The sequence below is a fragment of the Telmatherina bonti genome (assembly GCF_933228915.1).
Source record: "Telmatherina bonti genome assembly, chromosome: 6".
NCBI classification, from domain to species: Eukaryota; Metazoa; Chordata; class Actinopteri; order Atheriniformes; family Telmatherinidae; genus Telmatherina; species Telmatherina bonti.
Window position 1 is genome coordinate 29,027,105 of NC_136624.1, and position 14,312 is coordinate 29,041,416.

At 39.5% G+C, this 14,312-nt stretch overlaps 2 protein-coding genes across 2 annotated transcripts in view; both read left to right on the top strand.

Annotated features, from left to right (window-relative positions):
• Positions 1–362: 362 nt before the first annotated feature.
• Positions 363–7,006, top strand: ptgis (prostaglandin I2 (prostacyclin) synthase; the record flags this gene model as incomplete). Its single annotated transcript, XM_079242075.1, has 10 exons — positions 363–433; positions 1,002–1,125; positions 1,245–1,420; positions 1,511–1,639; positions 1,758–1,870; positions 1,977–2,158; positions 5,239–5,404; positions 5,692–5,873; positions 6,250–6,401; positions 6,859–7,006. 10 exons carry the CDS (start codon positions 363–365, stop codon positions 7,004–7,006), a joined length of 1,443 nt encoding a protein of 480 aa, XP_079098201.1.
• A 3,999-nt stretch (positions 7,007–11,005) lies between these two features.
• kcnb1 (potassium voltage-gated channel, Shab-related subfamily, member 1) overlaps positions 11,006–14,312 on the top strand; it is a gene marked incomplete at its 3' end in the record, with an annotated part of 29,333 nt that continues 26,026 nt past the window's right edge. Inside the window, exon 1 of the mRNA XM_079242629.1 lies at positions 11,006–11,602. Coding sequence (XP_079098755.1) covers positions 11,030–11,602 — 573 coding nt within the window. The 5' untranslated portion in view covers positions 11,006–11,029. The remainder of the gene's footprint in view (positions 11,603–14,312) is intronic.

Genomic DNA, 14,312 nt, shown 5'->3' on the forward strand with positions numbered 1-14,312 from the left:
TATGCATTAAAAGTATTTGTTATTGGACTTTTCCATGCAACCTATAAAGTATAAAGGAAGGTGTACTGTACGCTGTTTGACAATATTCTGCAACTTGATGTGAACAGACTTGAGCCAGTATAGATAATTTATTTTTATTTTTATATACTTAAGCATTGTGACAGGATGTAGTGGTTTTGCGGTGTCTCGCGCTGTCTCCTGAAGAATATTGCGCAACACTTGTGTCAGCCACACCTTTCCACGCCCCCATAACAAGGGGTAGTTACATCTAAGCCAGCCTTAAAGCTTAAAGTATGGTGCCAGCAGCTATGTAGCAAATTATCTCCAGGGCAGTTCAAGTAGTAAGTAGACTTCATAGAGACATGTGGGGGACCATATTTTTACTTCTTAATGGATTGCTTCTACTAGTTCTTTTCTGTTCCTCTCGCTCAAGGTAAAACTTTTTATTGATTTCTGTGGAAATGAAAATGTTTGTTTTTTGTATAGGTGTGTACAACATGTTTTATGAGTTTGAAGTTGTCAAAATGTTTTAAATGTTGAATTTTTTTTTGTTAGAATGTTTGCAAAATGTATAAAAGTTTAATATGCTGATCTTTGTTAAATTTTCTTAAGTTAAGTTTGTTAAGTTTGTTTTCTAAAGCTGAGTATACTTATTTGATTATTCATTACCCAGATTTGGTACTTTGTAGCATGAAGTTTAATTTATACAGTGAAAACATTATATTCAACACACCATTCTTTGTAAGAAATTTTGTTATTTAGACTATATAATTCACTGAAACTCCATTTTTTTTTACCCTTACACTGTGGTCTACACTAAGTACAGTCTTTTTTTTTTCCTTTTTTTTCTCTTTTTTTTTTTGGTAACAAAACGGAAGTAGCTTTGGCATGTCTACACAGTAGTCCCAAACCTGTTTGGTGAGAATACTGAATGTGTGAAATGTTCAAATGAAAAGTATTACACTACTGTCACATTTAAATACATTTCCTTGTGTTGACAGGAGGAAACATGAACCTCCTCTGGACAAAGGGTTCATTCCATGGCTGGGAAACGCTCTTGAGTTTGGAAAAAATCCTGCAAAATTTTTGGCCCGTATGAAAGAAAAACATGGAGACATCTTCACAGTAATTAATAACCACACTTATCTTTTTAAAATCTTAATAAAGACATATTTTAAATAAAATCTGGAGATAAAAAATAAGGTTGGAATCAATGACTGTTGAAACCAATGATGTTGCTGCAGGTCTGTGTTGTTGGTCGCTACTTGACGGTGCTGTTGGACCCCAACTCCTTTGACAGTGTGCTGGATGACACAGAATGCTTGGATTTCACTCGCATCAGAGGCGAACTCATAAAAAAGATCTTCTGTCTACTGCTGCCTGGCATCGAGCCCACATCAGAGAGAAGATGGATGGAACAGTAATGATTATCTCCTTTACATAGACAGTTCTTTACATTACAATGAGAAATGCAAAATCTCACTTGTGATGTTTAATTTGTGTTCTTCAGGCATTTCCAAGGTCCCAGTCTCTGGAAACTCAGCAGTTCCATGAATGCTAACCTTCGCAGCCTGCTCCTGAATAACCATGAGTGGAAATCAGATGGTCTCTTTAGCTTCTGCTACGATCTTCTTTTTAGGTAACACGGTGCATTTCAACCTTAGTAAGATATGATGGATCAAGTTTTTAAAGAATGACAAACATGCCACTATTTATTCTGCACAGTTTCTGTTTTTTAACTTGGCCGTTGTACACAGGGCTGGTTACCTTACATTGTTTGAGAATAGAGATAATGCCGCTGCTGTCTACAAGGAGTTCCGCAAGTTTGATGATCTCCTCACCAAACTGGCTCGCCGTTCCCTGAAGCGAGGTAAACTGTGCTGTCGAAAATGTTTGCTCTTGACATGTAGTCCTTTTGTATTTGTATATAACCAGATTAGTAAGCTATGTTAACTATTTTGCTGGTTTATTTACAGGGGAAAGTAAAATAGTCAACGCATCCCGGGAGCAATTATGGAAGCTGCTGTCCCCAAGCTGGCTGGAGAGAGGCTCAGAGTCTAACTCCTGGCAGCAGAGCTACCGTAACTTTCTGCAGAAGGAGGGAATAGATGCAGAAATGCAGGAAAAAGCTATGCTGCTACAACTGTGGACCACACAGGTGGGAGTTCTTTTTTTTTTTTTTTTTATTGACAGTCAGTTTACCACTGAAATCAAAAACATGCCCACACATACAAGGTCTCCCTTTGATACCTGGAATCTGAAACTTTCTCTCCACACCCGCTACACCGTGTTCAGCCTGCAGATAGCGCAGCACCGGTGATGCAATGAATTCCGCACAACCACATTACTCAGAGCTACCTGCCTCAACCTGTAACTCAGAGTGGATTGGTGCCAGTTTTGATCGTGTGCGAATCAATTTCCATGTCGCCTTACTTTGCATGAGGATCAGTATTTACATGCGCAAAGGGAGAACTAGATTTACTACTTTATATATCCTGCATGTTCAGGACTGGTGCTACAAAACTTCAGTTTGGATTAATGAGTAACCGTGGCTTCATTTATGAAGCCTTGTGCAAATATTATTTAGTCTCATATAGCTGCAGAGTTTGAGGACTTCTTTAAGCAATATTGACACAAGTTTTAACGCAGAAAGTTGCTCGCGTGTTCGGGCAAGTCCAGAGCAGCAAGGTGTCGTTGTTGTAATCCGAGCTGCCAGATGGGGGAGAAAGCGAGCTGCGTTTGGTCTGGAGCTGAGCTTTATCTATGTTACATTTTATCTGGACCAATTTCAGCCCTGTTTTTAACCTGCTGGTCTCACTGCAACAGTGATTGTTATTTCTGCTTGTCTGGGGAAAACACTGCCAGTCTCCAAGTATGTTTGTGCATTATCATGTCTGCCAGGTTATTGGAGCATGCATTCTCAGTCTTGGATGAAAACTGGAGCACCGCTGCAGAGAACAGAGGGATTAGATTTGAGACTAGTGAGAGGTGCCAGAGGGAATGTGGCTTATACATATGTTACAGTGAGACTGATGTATTTCTGGGGGAAGTGTAATGGTGGGATTTCACTAAAGCCACCTACATCATCACAAGTCTTGCACATGCTAGAGGTTGCAGTGCATTTTCCATTTGCGAGAAACAATCAATGGTATTGACTGCAACATACTGTACATAGGCTTATGTGAGTTCATTTGTTATTTACATCATAGGAAAGACTGTGATTCAATCGGCTGTGATGTTTGTATATGTGTGTGTTTCTGCAGACACACACGTGTATTTTAATCTAAATAGTGTCCCCCTTAAAGCAGTTATTTACTACCACTGTGAAGTCTGAATATATGAGGTAGCTGCTGTTTAGCATAGCCGAGCATTTAGGCTGTGAATAAGGGGAAACAGCCATCCTGGCTAAATAACAGAAACTATCCACCATATCACAAATTAATTCTATCCACATTAATCCCGAAGACTAAAATCAACATTATAGAAACAACATATTAAGTGTATTTACAGGCAAACCAACAGATGCCAAGAGTCTCCTCATCTAAGACTAATTATGCTGCATGAAATGGGCAATGTTTTCCTTTAATAATTCCCACCCTCCAGCTGTTGGGGAAGCCAGACTCAAGTCATTATCTGTTGCATTAAATCTACTGATCTGAAGGCTTTAAGAGGGCAGAGAGACAATGTGATGTATGTCTGGTCGCTTTTGGGCATTTGCCTTGGCTGTCAATGGAGAGCTGCCCTGAGATGTGCAGAGGTAAGATGAACAGCTCCCTTAACCCACAGCAATTACTGTCTGACAGGCTCAGGTGTTTCTCACAACGAGGCCGCCAGCAGTTTCTATGGAGTGTGGACTCATTTTCTTGACTTCTCCTCCTATCTGCTACAGTTGAAGTCAGAGTTATTTGTTTGTTTTTTGTTGATTGTAACATTCAATTAGCATGTTAGAGATGGTTCAGTCAAGGCAATTTTTCAAAACTTTCTGAGATTACATCATTTTGCTGGATTAAAAGGATGCAAAAAGGAGTCAAGACATTGAATGATCCTAGCGATACAACTGGAAACGTAGTTTGCAAGTTTTGAGATCGACGACTGGTGGCTAGACTGCCTGGATGCGCCTGAAAGAGGATGCTAGAAGATTCCTGAGGAGGCAGGTGTCAAAAATCCCCGACTGACTGCAAAAGACTTGGCAAGACTTGGTGGCTGCAGGCTGAAGTTTCAGTATCTACAATAAGGTGCACATTACACCCTGCAATGCTCCATGCCTGATCTCCAAGACAAACACCTCTGCTGACCCGAAAGCACAAGAAAAGCGTCTCCAATTTGCCCAACGCTGCGTAAAAAAGCCAAAGAGGTTTGTAGGATGCTGTTCTGTGGAGCAATGAAACTTAGCTGGAGCTTCTCAGAGCCTATGGATCAGCAGTATGTCTGGAGGAGGGTTAATGGTGGTAGATCAGTGACGCTCTGGGGCTGCTTTGGTTCCTCTGACACTGGAAACCTACAGCATGTGGAGGGCAAGGTAGATTCAATCAAATAACAGGAAATCCTGAGAGAAAAGGTGATGTTGAATGTACGGAAGCTGAAGCTTGGATCTTCCAACAGGACAATGATCCCAAGCGTACCTCGAAATCCACCAAAGCTTGTTTTTTTAGAAGAAGTCCTGGAAGATGTTAGAGCGGCCATCAAAGTCGTCTGACTTGAACCCCGTTGAAAATCTTTGATGGAATTTGAAAAAGGCAGTGGGAACAAGCAAACCCAAGAACATTAGTAGACTGGAGAGCTTTGGGAACGGGAGGGGTCCACAGGAATGCTGGCAGAAGCTGCTGTCTTGCTCTGCATCACATCTGTTGCAGGTCATAAAAGGATGCTCTACTAAGTACTAAAATGTTTGTTCTGAAAGGGTCGATTTTGACACTGCAGTGTTCATTGAATACGGGATCTTCTGTTGAATTTGGAGAAACCACTTAAATTGTGTTGAGCTATTAAATGGTTCGTGTTTGATTAATTTATTTTCAACAGCTGCCTGTTTGTACATTTTGCCAATAAACCATATTTCTAGTGTGGATTGAATCACTTTGACTGCAACTCTGTAGTCACACAGCAGCGCTACAATAAAACTAAATCCTATTTTCTGCTTGGAATGTTCTATGAAGTAAATGATGAAGAAATATCACAAAAGGAAGCGCTGAATCTTGACACTTGTCTAAAGGTTTTTGGTGTCATGTTATGTCCCTTCAGTGTAACGCTGGGCCTGCTGCCTTTTGGGTCCTGGGCTTCCTGCTCACTCACCCTGCGGCCATGGAGGCGGTTCAGTCAGAGATCAGAAGCCTGTCCACTCTCCGGGATACTTCCCTGAAGCACCCCTTCACAAATCCGCTGGAAGCACACAGCACACCTGTGTTTGGTATGCAGCCTTTCTGTTATTCACCTGTGCTCTTGCACCCTGGGCTTTATCCACATCACATGAAAACAAAGACTCATTTAACTTGTTAAAAAAAAAAGCACAGTGTACTAATCAATGACAACAGCAACTGATACTTGACCTTTGGACCAAATGGATCTTGACCGACTTTTTCATATTATTCATGTCCGTTAAATTATAGCTATTCAAATGACTTCCGTACTGCTGATCAAAATGCTGACAACAACCCATCCCATGTTTTCATCTTTAGTCATCTTTTTTTTCTGCAGACAGCGTCCTGAATGAGACGCTCCGACTTACCGCTGCAGTAATGATCAACAGAGAAGTGGTTCGGGAAAAGACCCTTCGCATGGCCAACGGACAGGAGTACCATCTTAGACGAGGGGACAGAGTGTGTCTATTCCCCTTCCTCAGCCCCCAAATGGACCCACAGATACACAAAGACCCCCAGGTACTTACGTCGTAGTCCTAAAGGGATCTACTGTTGATGTGGAGACCAGCCATGATCATCCATTAAAATGCCAGGATGTCGGGATATTCTGAAGTCATGTTATAACACATAAGGTTGAGGAGACAATGATTAAATCTCACCAAATACTTGTGATAAAAGCTGATTGGTGCCCAAACTAGAGTGGCAGTCGAGACTAGCAGTCAAGTGAGATCGTTTATCAAAGTTTTCTTCGCTTGTCTTCAGTGGTTAGTGAATAATTACAGGTTATTTTTAACAGAAGGTATGGAGCAGGAGGTACACAATCAGACTTGTTAGCTAGATTTGAACATGTACACAAACACCTAAATGATGCCAGCATGCTTCATCTCCTTCACAGATGTTCAAGTATGATCGTTTCCTAAAAGAAGATAAGACAGAGAAGGACAAATTCTACAAGGCTGGAAAAGAAATGAAGTACTACAACATGCCTTGGGGTGGAGGGAGGAACGGCTGCGTTGGCAAAGAGTTTGCTGTCAGAGCCATTAAACAGTGAGTTAAAAAAAACCAAAAAAACTTTTTTTGCAATTTATCTCCATTATCTCCATCCTACACATATCACATTTAAAAAAAAAAAAAAGATTAATTTATGATCAAACATCCCCTCCCCAGATTGCCAGATCAGCCAGTCCATCTATGCTTAATATCCCCCCTTTTATTGCTTCAGTCCTGCTTTCATGTTCTCGATCATCTTTAGCAATAAGTGTAGGGTAGTAATTGCTGGAACAATATGAAAGAAACAAAGTGCATTTAGCTGGGAGAGATTTTCTGTGCCAGACAAAGCTTAAAGGTCATCTCACGTAATTACCAGTCAAAAATTTGTTATTTTATTGTCAAGTTAGTTGATGTATATGTGGTTGTACGAATATTGTCTAATTAATTCTGCTGTTACTCAATGGATTGCCATGCCTTAAACTGTTGTTTTTTTTCTCTTCTTCTACTCTTGTAGGTTTGTGTTTTTGCTCTTGACCCATTTTGATCTGGAGCTGTGCAACCCTGAGGCTAAACTTCCTCCAGTTAATCCCAGTCGCTTCGGCTTTGGGATGCTCCAGCCTGATGGAGATCTGCAGGTCAGATTCAGACCGAAGAAAATTTAGCATGAAGTGCACACTGTAGGATCACTTGAAAAATGTTGGTTGCTAAACCTCTTTTGTTAAATGTAGTGTAGCATTATTTATTTTATATTTAACCTGTATGTCGGTGAATTGAAGAAGGAATTTCTTTTGTTTTTTTTGTAAAATGATCATTTGAATAAAAGGTTTCCAAAAAAGTCTGACTGGAATTTCTGCTTTTTATGATGCTATTGTTACCTAGAAACAAGTCTTTGTGTTTTGGAGTTTTTTGTTTGTTTTTTAATATGAGGCAATAAATCTGGATTTCCACGTCACAGATTTTTTAGTGTAAAAGATGAATAAATAAATGTAGCTTTAGGAACTTTTAACTAGCTAGATAAACTATTATTTGGAGAAAAAGCCTGTTAGAAATACATGATTATTCAGTTGGAGTAATTTTGTCACAAAAAATGCCTGAGGTTTTTTTTTGTTTTTTTTTTTTACAAAACCCAAGCTCACTGTAAGCTATAAGAGCATCCAAAACATATTCACATTATTTTTAATTACATTTTACTTCATTTTTATGTACGTTAAAAGAAAATGAATCAATGTTTTGGGTTTGAAAAATGAACCGGGAGCTAACATTGTTGGCACAGAAGTCTCACAACAAGAAGCTTCTCAATATGAATCTCATCGGAGGCTTTTCTGGGTGGACTTTGTTCTACAGTCCAAAAACATGCCTCGCAGGTTGACTGTTGAACCGTCAGAGTTTGAGCACGTGTGGCTGTTTTTCTCTATGTTGGTCCTGTGGTGGACAGAGTGCACCCTGTCACAGCATCCTGATTTCAGAGGAGGCTCAGACTACAAAAACAGAAGCTGGCAGCAGAAATACGTGTGAAAAGGAAACATATGATTCAGTGACTTAAAATGTTTTCTCTGAACCAATTAAATTTCACTAAACTGACTTACTGCTCTATGGACAGGCTCTGACCCTTTAATTCAATTCAATTCAATTCAATTCAACTTTATTTATATAGCGTCAAATCACGGCAATGCCATCTCAAGACGCTTTACAGACAGAGGGGAAAACATAATGAAGGCCAATTCATAATAGCCTATATAAGGAAACCAACAGATTGAGTTGAGTCCAACTCAATCTCCCATCCTGAGCAAGCACACTGGCAACAGTGGGAAGGAAACTTTACAAAGTGAGAATAGTAAAGTACTCTGTTATAACTATGTATTAAATAGTTAAAACTGATTCCATTTAGAGATTGTTCTAGCAGTAAAACACAATGCTCTCATGCAACAATAATAACTAATAATTTATACATTTCAGGAGCATTATTGCTGCTTCCAATATTAATAGCACTCGACTTTTATATTAGGGTTTCTATCTTACTTTTTTTTTTTTTTTTTTTTTTTTTTTAATGAAAACTTAAATAATACTAAAGTAGTCTGTGCCTTTTTGACAAGTGAAGCATGAATCCTTCTGTGCTACGCAAACCAAAGTGCTGATGTAAACCTCCAGCCTCAGGAACTGCAAATGCTTTTCCATAACAGCTCAGTTATTGACTTGATACCACAAGTCATGATATCATGCACATATAGCCTACTACACGGATGGATTGTGTTTTTATGGTTATTCCAGTCGGCTACCCAGCAGTGTGTTTACGGATGCGGTGCAGAAGGAGTTAATAAGATGTGGAAAGGAGCGCGGAGCTGCCACGGATCCACCTTCGCTGAGATGCGGCGCCTCCTCACGCAGCTGACCGGGAACACAGGTAGTCTGTCCGAACGAGCTGCTGGCGAACTTGTTGATCATCGAGGGGAAACTGTGAGCTGATATGCGGTAGTAGGAAGTAGATCGTGTCGAGCATGTGTGTGCCATGTCGGAGGCAGAGGAGGGGGAAATGGGTTAAACCCTGGCAATAGTAGCCTAACAACATCGACGCCTCCTGTGTGTGTGTGTTTTTTTTAAACGCTTAGTCTTCGTCTATGGCAACGGATTGATTGTTCACAGAGCGGTTCTTGCTGGTCTGATTCACCACAGGATGACAACAACCCACCACGGTATTTTTTTAAATGCTTATTTCTATCTCTGGACTGTAAATAATATGCAACCTGTCAATTAGAATAGCTTCTGAATGTAGGAGCACTCTGCGTTCAAGCTGCACCAATATGGAGCGTTCATATGGTGAAAATAGCAGAAATGTTCAACGACATTTGCACTTTAAGATGATTGCATCCCAGCTTGTTGCCACCCTTTGTATTTATCCAGAACAGGACTGCAAAGGAAGGATAGATGTTTGTTTATTTGATTTCATCTAAGTCTTGGCCAACACCAGGGTGGAGGCTCATTAAAATATCGCCTTTCTTTTAGATGTTTTCCTGCAGCTTGTTCTCAAGTCGACATAACATCTCCAGACTAGATGCAGCCATTGTAGATCTTTATCTCGCAGACACATTGATTTATATCCTGACAGAGTCCTCAGGCCTAATTGTGTTGTGTGTGAAGTATAACAAACTTTGTGTGACAGCGATCAAAGATCACGTCTTCAGGCCCGGTGTGTTTGTTGGGGTTATATAAACACACACAAGGTGCGGTGCACAGCTGGTGCCACGTCAACCACCGTCAAAGAAAATGACTGACTTTGTCATTCTATCGTGAAAAGACGTGTTTTTGTCAGTCTTCCTTCCCAGAGGGTATGGATTTGAGGGAGGGAGTAGCGCATGCAGCGTGTTTCAGCACCACCGGACTGGACAGCGCTCCCTTTGCGCCGCGTTCATCTCTGCGTCCCACCCACAGCACTGCATGGGCGGCCACGTTCACATATACTCTATACATTCACTCATGAGGGGAAGACATTTAGTTTTGCTCTAGTATGAAAGAAATCTTCGCTCTGTCTTTGTAATTGAGATTTCTCTCCTAAAAAAGATGAAGTGTTTGAGTTTCAGCGAGGTTTCTGGTTAAGATTCTGACTAATCAAGGGTTTGGATGAGTTCCCTAATGGTTCCACTGGTGAACTTTAAACTACACTGTTGGTTCTTCATGAGTCATCTCAGGGACCCCGTTTGAAGACATATTTGTTTGTTCAGCAAATTCAAAATAATTCTAAATGAATTTAGGTTTTAATAGATGTGATAGTATTTACAATTTGGAAAATATTCAACATTTTATATCTTGAATTCCTTTGCTTTTGTGCCCATCAAGGAATTTCTGGGGTTGTCATTCAAACCGTGCAGCTCTGTGCTGCATGCCAGGCTACATGAGCTTGTAGGGATTATTTTAAATGTTGTTTGTCTCTCATTTGCTGCTTCAGATTGAGACAAATTAAAAATAAGACAGGCCTCTGTTTCTTGCATTGGTAATATGTGTGAGTCATCTGAGCAACCCCCATCTGGTCACAAAGACTTTGCAGTTAATTTGGAACAGAGAGAAAATCCTAATATTTCTAAAGAATCAATCCTTGGTTGAAATGGCTTGATGTTAAAAGAATATATTTAATCCATTGCTTGTTATTGCCAACGAAAGATGATTTTCAAATTTGGTCTTTGGGATCCTTGCTTCAGTGTAGTCACTCACAGGCACAGAAAACTAGGTTGAGAAAGAGTTAAAAAACAAAACAAAACAGCATGATAGTAGCAGTTTGAGCAGTTCAATAGCTGAGTAATTTTGCCTTCAAGTTGTTTGTCTGAATAACAGCATAGGAAAAAAATAAAAATGGTTGTTTAAAAAAAAAAAAAATCAGCAAAAAACATGTCATATGAGATCATTATTATTTTTTGTCAGTTATTTTATTTGTCACAGATGCCATAAAAAAGTTCTGAAATGTAAAATGTGAAACCTGTTCCCTGAGGTCAGAGCAAGCTGTTGCCACCCTGTTAGTTCACTGTCTGATGACTCATGTTACTCTGAGAGTTTGGGGGCAAATGGTAGAATTCTAATGTTTTTTTCTTCTTGTTATTATTATCTCGGATTCTTCCAGATACCACAATGAATGAGAAGAGGGTTTCCTGCAGTCCGTAGCCCTGGCTGTTTACACGCTTCCTCAGCTGAAAGTCATCATGGAAAAATCCTTGGAGCTGAATAAAGCAGGCTCTCGGTCAACATCGTCACTGCCACCTGAACCAGTTGACATCATTCGCAGCAAATCATGCTACCGCAGAGTCAGGCTGAATGTTGGGGGTCTCCCACATGAGGTCTTGTGGCGAACATTGGACAGGCTACCGCGAACACGTTTGGGAAAGTTAAGAGATTGCAACTCACATGAATCTTTGATGGAAGTGTGCGATGACTACAATCTTGAGGAGAATGAATACTTTTTTGACCGACATCCAGGGGCGTTTACATCAATTCTGAATTTTTACCGCACGGGCAAGCTGCACATGATGGAGGAAATGTGTGCCCTGTCATTTAGTCAAGAACTTGACTACTGGGGCATTGATGAGATATATCTGGAGTCGTGTTGCCAGGCAAGGTACCACCAGAAAAAGGAGCAAATGAATGAGGAGCTCAAAAGGGAGGCTGACAATTTAAAAGACAGGGAGGGGGAAGAATTTGACAACACTTGCTGTGCTGAAAAACGGAAGAAGCTTTGGGATCTCCTGGAAAAGCCAAGCTCATCTGTTGCAGCAAAGGTAATTACCACAACATGCTGGGTGTGAGCTGTGCGTGTAATTAGTTGATGCTAATATGAGCTATAAGTACAGATAAACATGTAAATATAAGTTTGGCTTCTTTCATTCTTTCTAATTGTCAACTTGGATCCAGTCAAAGAAAACACCACTGGAACTTTTTAATCTCTTTGGGTTGTTTTGTTTTCACTTCAAGGTAGTTAGTAGTATTAACAAGTTAAAGTTTAAGCAGCCTGTTCAGCTACACTGTAGAAGGCCAGGATTCACACATGTATGTTTCAGGCTTTAACATCATTAAAACAGAATTCTGGATCTATTGGTTCGCTTTGTGAGGTTAGCTTGTTTTGAGAAAGTTGAAACTGATTCAACTTTTCAAGTAGCAGCACAGACCTGGCTGGTGAAATTGCCTGATCCCGTGACTGACCGGCTGACCTTTAGAGGTCAGACCCACCAACCGTTGAGGATTTATATACAATATCTGTGTGATTCCTGCCTGAAAGCTGAGAAACTGTTTTAAAGCATTTGATTGTTTGATGACAATGGAACTTTTTATTTGCAGTTATTCTCAAACTCTACCTCAGCTTTTGGACATGTGTTTATTGTTTATATCTGTTCTCGTGTCCAAGGGCAGTTTGATCACTCTTCTTCTTCTAAAACTGCAAATTAGGAAACTAAAATAACAAAACAACAGAACAGTATGACATTAAATATACAAACAAACAAATCGGAATAATGTATCAATAGGGGGGGGAGGTTAGTGGTGTATTTACATGACGGCAACATATTATTTAATTAGTGTTATTTTTCATGTATTAATGTAACAAATTATATTGTAAACTAATTTGCAAGCTTCTGCATTTGATACAATCTCCAAAAAGGGAATTTCAAATGTGAATGGTACAAACACACAGCTGTAAAATCCACACTGCACTGATCACTCAAACATTACTTGCTGTTGAAGTTGACACTGTTGGTAACTTACCAGTGAATCCATGTGTGTCATTCTCTGTTTAATAGCCTATTTATTTATTTATACAATCATTCATGCATATAAAAAATGTAGCCAAGTCTCAAACAAACTTAATGTTAAAATATGTATATTCAAACGCTCACCTGGAGGTAAGGTTTCTTTTTCTACTTTGTGGTTGAAACAATGTTTAAATTTCCATCTTGAGGGGTAAAGCAAAACGCAATCAGCATGAAACAAGGCAAGAAGCTGAACTCCGAGTACTATTTGTAATATTTTTACTCAGCTGATTTCAAATTATTTCTTTTAAACCTGAGTACTGTTTGTCTTTATGTCTGAAGCTGTGAGTTGTAAAATACTAGGTTGGAGTTTAGAATATGCAGTTTGAAAATACCCAGCCTCAGATAATTTGGCCCCATAAACACTATAGAAGTGTGTTTCACTATAAACTTGTTTTATGTTGCTAAATATGAAATCTTTGCTTACAGTAGCACAAACAACCATCTAACACAATGATCAAAGCTTCTTTGTGCACATATGTATGAATGTATGTATGTATGCATGGATGGATGGATGTACAATACTGGAGAATGAGTGAAGGCAAGACGTTATAGGGAATGATTATTGATATGATTTAATATTTGCAGGATGTTTGTTCTGTTATTTTTCAGGAGAAGGAAAGTTAGTCAGCTTGCTTTTTATTCTGAAACTGCAGCTCTCTTTATAAATTCTTTAATGCGGAACCATGCACAAAAACATGCACAGATGTGCAGATTTATATCCACAAAATTGTGCCTGTACCAAACATTTACTGTTTGATTTTCTTTAGCATGACATTCGCACGACAGTCTCAAAACAGACCACATTTTGTTTTTGTTATTTTATTTTTTCCCTGTATTTTTCTGCAGTGTGTTGTTTATAAATCATGGGGAGACAAATTACGTTAGTGATATCCTGCAGAAGACAGAGATGCACTGCATGTTTATGCACAAAAACGCAAAGTTATTATCTAAAGTTGTAACTGTTGGGGTAAATTTATGTGGCAAGTGCTTGTGATGGTTGAAGATAGTTTTGACATGTCATCTCTGGACAATAAAGAAATCAAGATTTGTTGGTAATGTTTAAGTTTAGATTAAGAAGTCAGGTCACTGCAAAATTTGTTATAACAGCAAAAAAATGTACAAATCAGAACCTAGACTTCAAAGCATACATGACTGTGTTAATATACCCACTATTTAGTTGAATAAGCACAAATCCTGGCATTTTGTAACAACCATGTGTTGAGTAATTACATGCCTTTCCCTGATGCACATTATATCCATGTCTAAGAGCTCCATCTGGAAACTCCTATCAGCAGTGCTCACCCTTCAATGGTCCAAAATAACCATTTGGCCCTTAGCAGGCATTTCAGAGAGCCAAATCTGCAACAGCAACCTGGGTGACGACCACAACAGTGGTAAGCATGAAAAAGCTTTGATCATGCTCTTCAAGGTTGGACAATTATGTGGGATCAAAGAGGACATGCTTTCTTTCCACTGCTGTACCACCATGCACCGTTTTAGCTTGCAGCTAGCATTGTACGGGAAATGGAAATTAAACTGTTTGCAATTTGTGCTGGCTGATGCTTTGCAGTGGGAATTTGTGAGAACTGTCAGCTCTAACCCACAAACAGTCTGAGATGAGTGTTGCAAGTCTGTCAGTGAAATGTCTTCTTCATGGTAATCAAAGAAATGAAAAATCAATCTT